General features: G+C 38.6%; 1 protein-coding gene across 2 annotated transcripts in view; it reads right to left on the bottom strand.

Annotated features, from left to right (window-relative positions):
* The window catches only part of LOC147683468 (ephrin type-A receptor 3-like), a 522,416-nt gene that overhangs the window by 223,505 nt on the left and 285,790 nt on the right, over positions 1–13,121 (bottom strand). For both annotated transcript variants that reach the window (XM_086943881.1, XM_086943880.1), the window contains exon 4: positions 5,069–5,224. In XM_086943881.1, the coding sequence (XP_086800007.1) occupies positions 5,069–5,224 (156 nt within the window). The remainder of the gene's footprint in view (positions 1–5,068; positions 5,225–13,121) is intronic.

Here is a 13,121-nt window from a genome sequence, read left to right as displayed (position 1 = left end):
AGCAGTGCAAGCTTCGCTCACACGTATAGGGGCAGCGTGAACATCTCTGGCACATCAAGGACACAAACAGCATTGGCTTGCACGCTTCTATCACAAGTACAGAACAGGTTCTGTACGGGCAGTACTCGAGTGAGAATTACTCACAAAGGCACATTACAAGCTGCAGGGGCAGCAGCAGTGCAAGCTTCCCTCACGTGTATAGGGGCAGCGTGAACATCTCTGGCACATCAAGGACACAAACAGCATTGGCTTTCAAGCTTCTATCACAAGTACAGAACAGGTTCTGTACGGTAAGCCCTTGAGTGAGGTTCACTCACAAAGGCACATTACAAGTTGAAGGGGCAGCAGCAGTGCAAACTTCCCTCATATGTATAGAGGCAGCATGAACATCTCTGGCACATCAAGGACACAAACAGCATTGGCTGTGCACGCTTCTATCACAAGTACAGAACAGGTTCTGTACGGGCAGCCCTCGAGTGAGAATTACTCACAAAGGCACATTACAAGATGCAGGGGCAGCAGCAGTGCAAGCTACTTTGGCTCATACAGAATACAAACAGGTCAGGCAACAGCAGTGCAAGCTTCCCTCACGTGTATAGGGGCAGCGTGAACATCTCTGGCACATCAAGGACACAAACAGCATTGGCTGTGCACGCTTATATCACAAGTACAGAGCAGGTTCTCCACGCGCAGTACTTGAGTGAGGTTTACTCACACAGGCACACTACAAAGCTGCAGGAGCAGCAGCAGTGCAAGCTTCCCTCACACATTCATTGACAGTGTCAACTTCTCTGGCACATAAAGGACACAAACAGCATTGGCTGTGCACGCTTCTATCACAAGTACAGAGCAGGTTCTCCACGCGCAGTACTTGAGTGAGGTTTACTCACACAGGCACACTACAAGCTGCAGTGGCAGCAGCAGTGCAAGCTTCCCTCACACATTCATTGACAGTGTCAACTTCTCTGGCACATAAAGGACACAAACAGCATTGGCTGTGCACGCTTCTATCACAAGTACAGAGCAGGTTCTCCACGGGCAGCACTCGAGTGAGGTTTACTCACAAAGGCACATTACTATCTGCAGTGACAGCAGCAGTGCAAGCTTCCCTTACACATTTATTGACTGTGTCAACTTCTCTAGCACATAAAAGACACAAACAGCATTGGGTGTAAAAGTTTCATTCACAAGCACGGAACAGGCTCTGAATGTGCAGTACTTGAGTGAGATTACTTTCAAAGGCACATTACAAGTTGCAGAGGTGCACAGACATAATATCGAGTCCAAAATATCAATTGGACACAATATCGAGTTTTTAATATAGACTGGACAAAATATCGACAGGACAAAATATCAACAACAAAAATATTGTTTTTAAGGTAAGTGAAGTAATGTCGACTGTTAAAAATATAGATAGTTAAAACATCGAAGTATATAATACAGATAGTTAAAAATATCGATTATTTAATAATATATATTTTTTATAGTGTATTTTATGTTATAATATGTGTGAAAAGTGTGTATTTATGTTATAAATAATTATATTTCATGAATTTAGTTTTTATAATTATTGCGTAATTTAATTCTGTAGAGGGTTGTGGGTTTATAGGGGAATAGGGTGGGAAGTAATTTAATTATAATTAATTAAATATGTAAATGTATTTATTGATAGTACTTTGTAATTAATTGTTAATTAATTTATATGTGTTAATTAATTTACTTGTAATTGGAAAATAATTATTATGAATTGATTAATTGGTAATTATGTAAATTTTACTAATTTAATTCTGTAGCGGGTTGTGGGTTTATAGGGGAATAGAGTGGGAAGTAATGTAATTATATTTAATAAATATGTAAATGTATTTATTGATAGTAATTAGTAATTAATTGTTAATTAATTTATATTTGTTAATTAATTTATATTTGTTGATTAATTTAATTATAATTGTTAATTATTTATATTAATTGATTAATTGCTAATTATGTAAATTTTACTAATGTAATTTCTGTAGTGGGTTGTGGGTTTATAGGGGCATAGGGTGGAAATTAATTTGTTAATAATTAATGAAATAATAAAATTAATTAAAATGTATTTATTTGGAAATAATTGTCAAACAATTTTTAATTATTAAATAATTAGTTGTTGATGTTCAATTAATTTGTATTAATAGGTGAATAAATGAAATAATTATTGTTAATTAGTAATTTAAAAATATTAATTATTATATTAGATAACATTAATATTTATTTTTTAATTAATTATTAATAGATATTCATTTTTAGATTTTTGAATAATATATGAAATATTTACTTTCCCTAATGTTGTATTTTCTGGAGTGGGAATAGTAATTTTAACCCCTACGCTATCCAACGCTTTCCCTACTGTTGCACTCTTTGGAGTGGGAATAGTAATTTTAACCCCTATGCTATCCAACACTTTCCCTACAGTTGCACCCACTGGAGTGGGAATAGTAATTTTAACCCCTACGCTATTCAACGTTTTCCCTACTGTTGCACTCTTTGGAGTGGGAATAGTAATTTTTACCCCTACGCTATCCAACGCTTTCCCTACTGTTGCACTCTTTGGAGTGGGAATAGTAATTTTTACCCCTACGCTATCCAACGCTTTCCCTACTGTTGCACCCACTGGAGTTGGAATAGTAATTTTAACCCCTACGCTATCCAACACTTTCCCTACTGATGCACCCACTGGAGTTGGAATAGTAATTTTAACCCCTACTCTATCCAACGCTTTCCCTACTGTTGCACCCACTGGAGTGGGAATAGTAATTTTAACCCATACGCTATCCAAAGCTTTCCCTACTGTTGCACTCTTTGGAGTGGGAATAGTAATTTTAACCCCTACGCTATCCAACGCTTTCCCTACTGTTGCACCCACTGGAGTGGGAATGGTAATTTTAACCCCTACGCTATCCAACGCTTTTCCTACTGTTGCACTCTTTGGAGGGGGAATAGTAATTTTAACCCCTACGCTATCCAACGCTTTCCCTACTGTTGCACCCACTGGAGTGGGAATGGTAATTTGAACCCCTGCGCTATCCAACGCTTTTCCTACTGTTGCACTCTTTGGAAGGGGAATAGTAATTTTAACCCCTACGCTATCCAACGCTTTACCTACTGTTGCACTCTTTGGAGTGGGAATAGTAATTTTTACCCCTACGCTATCCAACGCTTTCCCTACTGTTGCACCCATTGGAGTGGGAATAGTAATTTTAACCCCTACGCTATCCAACGCTTTCCCTACTGTTACACTCTTTGGAGTGGGATTAGTAATTTTTACCCCTACGCTATCCAACGCTTTCCCTACTGTTGCACCCACTGGAGTGGGAATAGTAATTTTAACCCCTACGCTATCCAACGCTTTCCCTACTGTTGCACCCACTGGAGTGGGAATAGTAATTTTAACCCCTACGCTATCCAACCCTTTCCCTACTGTTGCACTCTTTGGAGTGGGAATAGTAATTTTTACCCCTACGCTATCCAACGCTTTCCCTACATTTGCACCCACTGGAGTTGGAATAGTAATTTTAACCCCTACGCTATCCAACGCTTACCCTATGCTTGCACTCTTTGGAGTGGGAATAGTAATTTGTACACATTTGTTATTGTACGTTAATAGTATTGGCAATTATTTAATTATATTTTGTTACTATATATATATGTTTTAAGAAATATGAATTAACATTTTTTATTTATTTACTTTCATTAGTTATTTAATTATTATAAGTTAATTTAAGTATTTTTAAGTATATTTTAGTACTTAGTTTTTAATAATAATTTAATTTAACATTGTTTTTAGTAAAGTCGATATTTTTTAAAACTATATTATTGTAAACAATATTTTTAACTCCATATTTTTGTACTTACCTGTTTGTAGATACAAACTCGAGATTTTGTCAGTCGATATTTTGTCTACGATATTCTTGAAGGTCGATATTTTGTCTCTCAATATTATTTCAGTGATCCTTGCAGGGGCAGCACAGTGCAAGCTTCCCTTACATATACAGTGGTAGTGTCCACTTCTCTTGCACATAAAGGACTCAAACAGCATTGGCCGTGCAAGCTTCAATCACAAGTACAGAACAGTTTCTGCATGGGCAGCACTCGAGCGAGGTTTACTCACAAAGGCACCTTACAAGCTGCAGGGCCAGCAGCAGTGCAAGCTTCCCTCACATGTACATTGACAGTGTTAACTTCTCTGGCACATAAAAGACACAGACAGCATTGTGTGTACAAGCTTCATTCACAAGTACGGAACAGGTTCTGCACGGGCAGCACTTGTGTGAGGTTTACTCACAAAGGCACATTACAAGCTGCAGGGCCAGCAGCAGTGCAAGCTTCCCTCACATGTACATTGACAGTGCTAACTTCTCTGGCACATAAAAGACACAGACAGCATTGTGTGTACAAGCTTCATTCACAAGTACGGAACAAGTTCTGCACGGGCAGCACTTGAGTGAGGTTTACTCACAAAGGCACATTACAAGCTGCAGGGCCAGCAGCAGTGCTAGCTTCCCTTCCACATAGAACATGTAGAACATGGTCAGTTTTACACCAACCTTCGATGAGCCATCCAGTATAACACTGTCAGTAGCAATTTAAGCTTTCATCACACATACAGAATATGCACACCATGGGAAGTGACTCTCCTGTAGGCCATCCCCCATACAGAAGGCAGACCTTAGCTGCAGTGATAGTGCTAGCTTCCCTCACACATGCAGACGAAGGAGAGAATGCACTGTGGCAGATCATGCTTCCCTAATTTTCTCTCACACATATGAAGCATGTACACTATGTATAGCAGTACAGCAGCCTTCCATGAGACATTCAGTCCAATCAAAACTCTGGCATCAGCAGTGCAAGCTTTCATCACAGATGCACAATGTGCACAGAATGGGAAGTGGCGCTGCAATATTCAATAACTCACATAGAAGTCAAACTTTATTTGCTGTGGCAGGGCAAGTATCCTTCACATGTACTGACCAAGGAGTGTGGAGCCAGAATTAGACGTAGAGTAGTATCCTGCTTCCTAAAGTGGGAAACTTACTTGTACAAGACATGGACTTGGCATCGGTCTCAGCCCGGTAGAAGCCCTTCTCGCACACGCATGCCTCTGAGCTGTGTACATGGGAGTAGCTGTATGGCGGGCACTTGCTGCAGCTAACATTGGTGGATGTGGACTTGTAGAACCCAGGTCGACACGCTAGGGAAAGACAATAGAAAAGCTGATGAATTGGTTTAATCATCCAATTAAGACACATCAAAGAATACAAAAAATCTCGCAATTTTGTGTCAAACCATTGTTTTTAAGGGAAACATCCTTAACAACGCGTTCAGTACACCGCAATGCTGTTACATTGCGGTCGTTATAACGATCGCGATGTAACCACGCTATGCCATTACAACGCAAGTCTTTACATCGACTTGCGCTAGATGGCGTGCTAACATTAAAACAGTGTAGTTTACTATCCCAACACCTTCCCTACTGATAAGTGGACTGGAGTTGGAAAAGTAAATTACACTTTTCTAATGTTAGCACGCCACCTAGCGCAAGTCGATGTAAAGACTTGCGTGGTAACATCGCAGTCGTTGTAACGAATGCGATGTAACAGCACGCATTGTAATAACACGCGTTGTAACATCATACAACTGTTTTTAAAAGTAAAAATTACCGAATGTACTGATGGAGAACACATTTTATGCATAATTTTTTGTCAGAAATATATAGCTTTTCCCCCAGAATATGAGAGTTATATTTTGTGAGGTGGTGGCCTTACAATGATAAACAGATATAACTGAATGTGCCATAAAATCAGCCACATGTCACATATTGGCCCTCCCTCCTTATCACACTCTGACAAGTATGATGAAGGCTGCAAGTCCGGTCTCTCATTGAATACATCGGTGAAGACCCAGAAACCAAAACAATATGTAACTTGCAAAATCACATGGGGTTGAAGAGCGCAAAGAGTACAACGATGAGGATTCACAATCACTTCAGGAAAGGAAGGACAGTGGAGCAAGAACCACTCTCAAAATGTACAAAGATAGAAAATGTCCAGGTTCCAATATTACTATGAGATTAAGGCCTCTGTAAATTCTGACATATGCCGAAACTGGTCACCACAAATATCGGACTTATGAGCTGAGGATATTATCACACACAATGTCCATCCCACAGAGTCTTTTTTCATTGTTTGTCAAGAGTTTAGTTTGTAGGAATTAAAGAGGAACTAAGCAAAATGTTGTTTCAGATATTTTTTAAACAAATATTTTAAACAGATGTGCTGCCCATGTTTTTAGCAGCATTTTAGTATTTTTTAGCCTCCTAGACTAATTCACTTGCTCACTGAAAGTTCCCCTCTGACTAATCAGCCTCTGGTACAATTCTTAGAAACCGAACCAGAAACTTCTCTCAGAAAATGTTCATCTTTTGCTCAGCCATTTTTAGAGGCTCGGTTCTGCCGCTAGTTCGGACTGATCTTTAATTTCCCTCTGCATTTGTACTGGAAAATATTGTGTATTAGTGAAAGACACTCTTCTTAAATACAGTAAATGCCGGTTTCATATATTAGGAAAAAACTGAAGCTCATTCAGGAGGTAAATAACATTCTCACTAAAAATACACGGATATAAATATATATATATATATATTCACTGAAAAAACCATAGGTTTCACACCAGTTATAGTTAGGAATTAGCATTTAAAAAACCTATTAAATTCACTGAAAAAAACATAGGTTTCACACCAGTTATAGTTAGCTGGAAATTTTACTGATATAAAACCATTGAAATTCCCACGTTATAGTTAGTCGGACTCACTATAACTTGCGCGTGCAATGCACTGCTGATGACATCACATATTACATCACTCATGACATGGTCAGTGACATCACTCATGACACCATCCTTGTGACATAGTGACAAACCTCCTTTCACTATAATGTAACCCTTGAGACACATATTCAAAAATAGAAACTGAAATTTTTAAAAAAATGGAGATACCTATATCAGTTACAACAAGCAATTCAGTAATTCCACTATGTATATACACATCCACTCTTTCACCAACAGTTCTATATAGTCACTCATACATATACTCACTCATCATATGAAGTGATACACCTATACATCCTGTTACACACCGACATTCATCCGAAAGTTACTCACACACATATTCACACGTGCAAATAAACTATTGAACATCCATTTATTTGAATATAGAGTTATACACACACTTCCACCTTACTTCTATTTAAAATTACACATATTTATTCTCTTAAACAATCACTTATAGAAACACATACTTATTTAAACAGGAACTCTTACAATCTCTTACTCTCACATATACTCACTTATATACATCAATATTCATATATACTAGATTAAAACATATGTAGGTACTGATAAAGACACTAGTGAGACAGTCATTCACTCACTAACAAACACATATAGACACTCATCCACCCATACAGTCCTGTACATATGCTGTCTTCAAAACACATACAAACAAAGAGTCAGTCACTCATGCATCTATGTGCTAAGTAATACCCCCACTAAACCATATAGACAGTCATACTGATACTAATAAAAATATCTAATAACCCATATACATACGCATGTAGCTACTTACCAACACATGTAGCCACTTATACACAAAGTGAAACACTAATATATATATTTAAATTTTTAAACATAACTCACTAATATTTATTTTTCAGAAAGACACATATTCACTGGATGGTGTCATCAGTGATGTCATGAGTGATGTCACTGACCATGTCATGAGTGATGTAATATGTGATGTCATCAGCAGTGCATTGCACGCGCAAGTTATAGTGAGTCCGACTAACTATAACGTGGGAATTTCAATGGTTTTATATCAGTAAAATTTCCAGCTAACTATAACTGGTGTGAAACCTATGTTTTTTTCAGTGAATTTAATAGGTTTTTTAAATGCTAATTCCTAACTATAACTGGTGTGAAACCTATGGTTTTTTCAGTGAATTTCAAAGGTTTTTTTAATGCTAATTCCTAACTATAAGTTTCACTTTATAAATAAGACTGTTAGCACTCTAGTTGTTCTTTAGAACACTCTGGTACATTCTGTCATTGGGCTACAGTTGGGCTACATCTAGTTGAATTTTGGGCTACATTTTCAATTTTTGATCTCTGGTGGCCATCTTTGGGCTACATTGGGCTACTTTGGGCTACATTTGGGCTACATTTTGACTCTAACATATATTAAGCCCAATGTAGCACAATACATATTTTTCTAAAGTTAATGTTTTTTACAAACCACTTCAGAATAGAGCTACCTGTCCCTACAATTTTCCCAATTTTTTTTAAAAAAATTATTTTGGGGAGCGCTCCCGGAGCGCGCCCCGGGGAGCGCCCTGAAAAGCGTATTTTTACAAAGCGCCCCGGGGCGCGCTCCGGGGAGCGTCCCGTGAGCGCCAATATCGCAAACGAAAACATGATTGTGACGTATCGCGTAGCCGCGACCGCGTGATACGCACGGCGTAAGCGCACCCGGAAGTACTCGAGCGAATACGATCGCACAACGTAAACTTCCGACGCGCTTACGCTGCGCGACCCGGGGCGCGCCCCCGGGCGCGCCCCGGGCGCGTAGCGTAAGCGCGTCGGGTCATGTGAGCAGAAAATAACACTTTTCATTGGTTCATAACAGTTTTGGTTTCATAATGATGAAGCCCCTGGTCTTGTGACCTGAAAATAACACTTCTCATTGGTTCAGGACAGTTTTTTTTTCTAAATGATGAAAGACCCCACCTTTTTTCCTTATTCTGACTTTGTCCTTTGACTGAGGAAGACCTGTTTGTTGCTCTGTCTACTTTTTTGCTCTTTGAGTAATATTTTGTACTATAAAATGGCTTCATTAGTAGCATCAGCTGGTGCATCTGCCCCACCACCACCACCACAACCACCAAGAGGACCAGCTCCAAATTATGTTGGTGGTCAAGAACAGGAGGAGGAAGAGGAAGAGGAACAGGAGGAGGGGAGAAGAAGATGGCTGCCTGAAGAAAACACACCTTATAAACCCAAACCACACTTCATTTGGGAGTTTTTTTCAATTCCAGAGGGGAAAAAAAAGGTGAATGCGCCAAAAGTCACTTGCCTCATCTGCAATGATGAACTTTCACGGGGCAACCCAAATAAGAAATATTCTTTTGGTAACTATACCATGATTCGGCACATGACAAGAAAGCATCCAAACAACTACTCTCGTGCAGAGTTCCGGGAACTGGCCAGTAACCTCCCCCATTCATCAAGGACCCCCTCCCAAAGAAACCAACCCACTTCCTCGCAACCAGAAACATCTGAGGTGATGCCTTGCATTCAGCCGAGGTTTGCTGATTTTAAAATTACTTGCAAAGCTTGTGGCAAACTTATCTCCTATGGGGAACAAAGTGTGAAACTCATCGTCCTTGCAGGTGATAATCACAAGTGCCCCAAAAAGAAGTAATTTTTTGGGTTTTTTGTTTTTTTGCTCCAGTTGAGCCAGTTTCAATTCCCTTTTTTTGTTTCTCCCCCAAAAAAATACAAAAAAATATATAAAACTGTTTTGAAAAGCCAAAAAAAGTACAAAAAGTTCAAAAAACACAAAAAAAATATAAAACAACAAAAAGAAGAAAAAAAAAAGTTCTTTTTAGAACTACCTCCAATTTCTAAATCAAAACTTCATTTTTTAAACACTCTGTCACCTTTTTTCATCATAGTGCGCTCCCAGGGCCGCTCCCCGGTGCGCGCACCGTGCGCTTCCCCCGCGCAAAACGAAAAAAAAAAAAATATTTTAAATGCCCCGCGGGGCCCTTTTATAGCCCCCACATCAAACCTAGGGGGTCAAAGGGGTCTATCCCTGACGCCTTATGGTCAGTTCCCACTTTGTTTTAGCCACCTCTTATGTCTCGATTTTACCGAGACACAAGATGGCGACCGCTCTGGACTGTTTCGAATGTTTACAGACACCCGAGAGCCAATCAGCTTTCCATGCGCACCTCGCGTGGCGCGCCTGGAGCGCTCCCCGGTGCGCGCACCGGTGCGCTGCTATAGATATATATATTTTTTTGAACCTAAATTACTCAAAATCCACTGGAGCACATATCTTGAGACATAGCAAAGGCACATCGGGCTACCAGTCCCTACAATTTTGCCAAGTTTGGTGGAAATCCATTCAGCCGTTCGGGCTAAAAGTGAAATCGACCGCCCTATGGAAATTAACATGGGGAAAACGCGTTTTGGGACCCCCCTTTTATCTCGGCCCCCGCTTGACAAATCCCCCCCAAACTTTCAGGGAAGGACCGGAACGCCGCGAGGCCATTTTCAGGAAATTTTCAGGCAGATTCGTCAACCGGCGCAAAAGTTATTCCAAATAGAATTTTGAGATTTAACATTGAAAAAAATCCTAACTATAACTACCTACTGGCGACCGCCAGTAGGTAATATATATATATATATATATATATATATATATATATATATATATATATATATATATATATATACATACAGGGTCTCTGGATCAGCCCTCTTCGTCTAGTGGTCTGGCCAATGTGATTGGCAGCATTTTACCCAATCACATGTGCACATTTACCCGATCACAGGTGCACATTCACCTAAACATAAGTGCACTTCAAAGGCAGGATTATTGGACTCGTTCTTTACTTTGCTAGTCCCTTTTCTTTCTATTCTTTAGTTTTGTTTCACCTTTTAGTCGACCTTGAGTGTTTATACTATGTTTCCAGGTTACAGCACATTAAAGTGAACAATACTTTTTCTTTGTGCCAATTAGAATCATATTTTCCATTAAAACTAACACGTGTTCCCATACCTGTTTAAAGTGCCAGCCTAATATGAAGCACTTGTCCCGTTGTATTAACTTTGTAAGCTGGTTCATTGTTTTTTAAAAGTGTATTGCAAGCAACATGGCCACTATATTTAGACAGAACAAACGTTTTCTTTTATCTTCTCTTTGTGGTATTTGCTTGAAATAAAAAAAATAATCATCACACAACCTTGCCAACACAAAACGGACAGCTACTTTACCAATACTGGTTTGTTTCAGGCTTTTAAAAACATAAAATAAGGTGTCAACTACACCTGTAAAACTAAAACGTGCTCACCATACCATGAATAATATTTTTTTCTCCAGTGGTAGTACATGTGTAAATGTGTCTAAAAATATATTGTATGGGAAGGAATGTTTTCCATCATATGTCCTTTATTACATGTTTTACAGAAATTCTGTTCTCCCCATATTACACACAACACTCAAATGTTCATGAAGTGATAACAGGAAAACATTTTTTTTAAAGAATTGTCAATCTTTTCCTAGTAGAATCACATTAGTTCGGACACTGAAAATGTGTCTGCATCAATAATATTATTCTTCATAAAAATGCTTTTACATTCAGCTTTTTTTTAATACAGGCATATTGTAACATATATTTGTAGAATAACACTAGTATGCGCCTGGGGGTTTAGTGGTTTGTTGTATAGTGTTAAGTGGCTGCTTAATGTGCTAAAATGCGGCAGGCATCCATGTATGACTGTACGTCTAAGAGTTAAATAAATATGGAAATATACCATTTTACGAGTCCCTTTATCGGTAAAACAGAACATAAATATGGACAAATACCCCAAAATAAATATGGATAAATACGGACGGAAATGTTAAAAAAGAAATACCATAAAATCGGAAGCCCTACTTATATTTAATAAGTTTGACAAAAGAGATAGAAGCTGTTGACAAAGTTCATGTTGATGCTGCAAAAGGCAGAGGGCACAGTCCCTTTAATAACATCTGCATAGCATTCATAGAAATATTTCAAAACAAATGTATGAGTCTCGATCCAGAAAAACCTTGTCCTACATTTTAGGTATTTGCAATTTGGATATCAGAGAACAGTGTGTTCTAACTTCCCATCCTTGTCTGCGACTGTCAATGAAAAACATATCTCTAGCTTCGGCTGATTAAGTCCTGCTCATAAACGTTGAAGCCCAAAAATGTATTACTTAATTATTTAAGAAATTGCTTTCCAATACATTTACTCACTTGCCATTAATCAAATCTGTGCGTGCAAATCTATTGTTGATTGCTGGTGTAGTGCTTTCAGCTATAATGACCCTTATATCGTTAATGCTTTTAAACGACCCATTTTAAAAGGATGAAATAAATTGCCATCGCACCTATGGTGATGGTGTGAGTGGGTTAGGTGTGCAGATTAATAAATAGAGTAGTCCCATAGGGCTTGGTTTTAAAAAAAAATTTGGTACCAAAATATCTTTCCTTTTGTTTTAGGATGGATTACATAGATAACTTTTCATATTACAGTGCTGACTTCATGGTCACATTTGTTTTCTTAAAAAAAGCCATTTACAATGATGTTGCTGATTTTTTTGTATGTTTTCCATTTTCAAATGAATTTTCATTTTTTTGCTTTGCCGAAAAACGGATACTTTTAAAAAGTTCTGTTAATCACAAAAAAAATCCATGATACATAGGCAAACCTAAAATATAGGCTTCCCAAAATCTAATTAATGACCATTTTCTGTAAAATGCCAAAACTTACCTGGGCGTGTCCACTGAATAAACATTTTCAGGAGCCTGGGTACAGTGTACACATCCCGCCCCCTTACTTTAGATGGAGTTATAAGCCTCCTTCCCGGCAGTCAGTGGGGTAACCCACAACTCCTAAACACTAGCAGATTTACAAGAGCTCCTTCTATGCTAACAACAAAAAATACCCAGAGTTACACCTTTAATCTAGAGATTTTTGGGTACACAAAGCAACACATACAAGTACAGTACTGTAACATACAAAATCATTTCTAGCTACTGTGCAGTGGCATCTGCAGGGTGGCAGTGCTTAATTTGAGCTAGTGGTTTCTGGTGCAGTGCGGGCACTTAATTGCCGGAACCTGAACCTATGAAAGCTGCCACATGGTGGTGCTGTTTGTGTAATTCAAAGATGAGCAGAAAAACTGTTGTTTGTTATTTCAATATACATTAAAAATAACTAATATCTGCCACCAAAGCTATTCTTAAAGCATTGGCGGCCTCGAACAGCCTGAATTGTCAC

The sequence above is a fragment of the Lissotriton vulgaris genome, chromosome 11 (assembly GCF_964263255.1).
Source record: "Lissotriton vulgaris chromosome 11, aLisVul1.2, whole genome shotgun sequence".
Classification (NCBI taxonomy): Eukaryota; Metazoa; Chordata; class Amphibia; order Caudata; family Salamandridae; genus Lissotriton; species Lissotriton vulgaris.
Note: the sequence above shows the minus strand (reverse complement) of the source record. Positions and strands in the feature narration are given on the sequence as shown.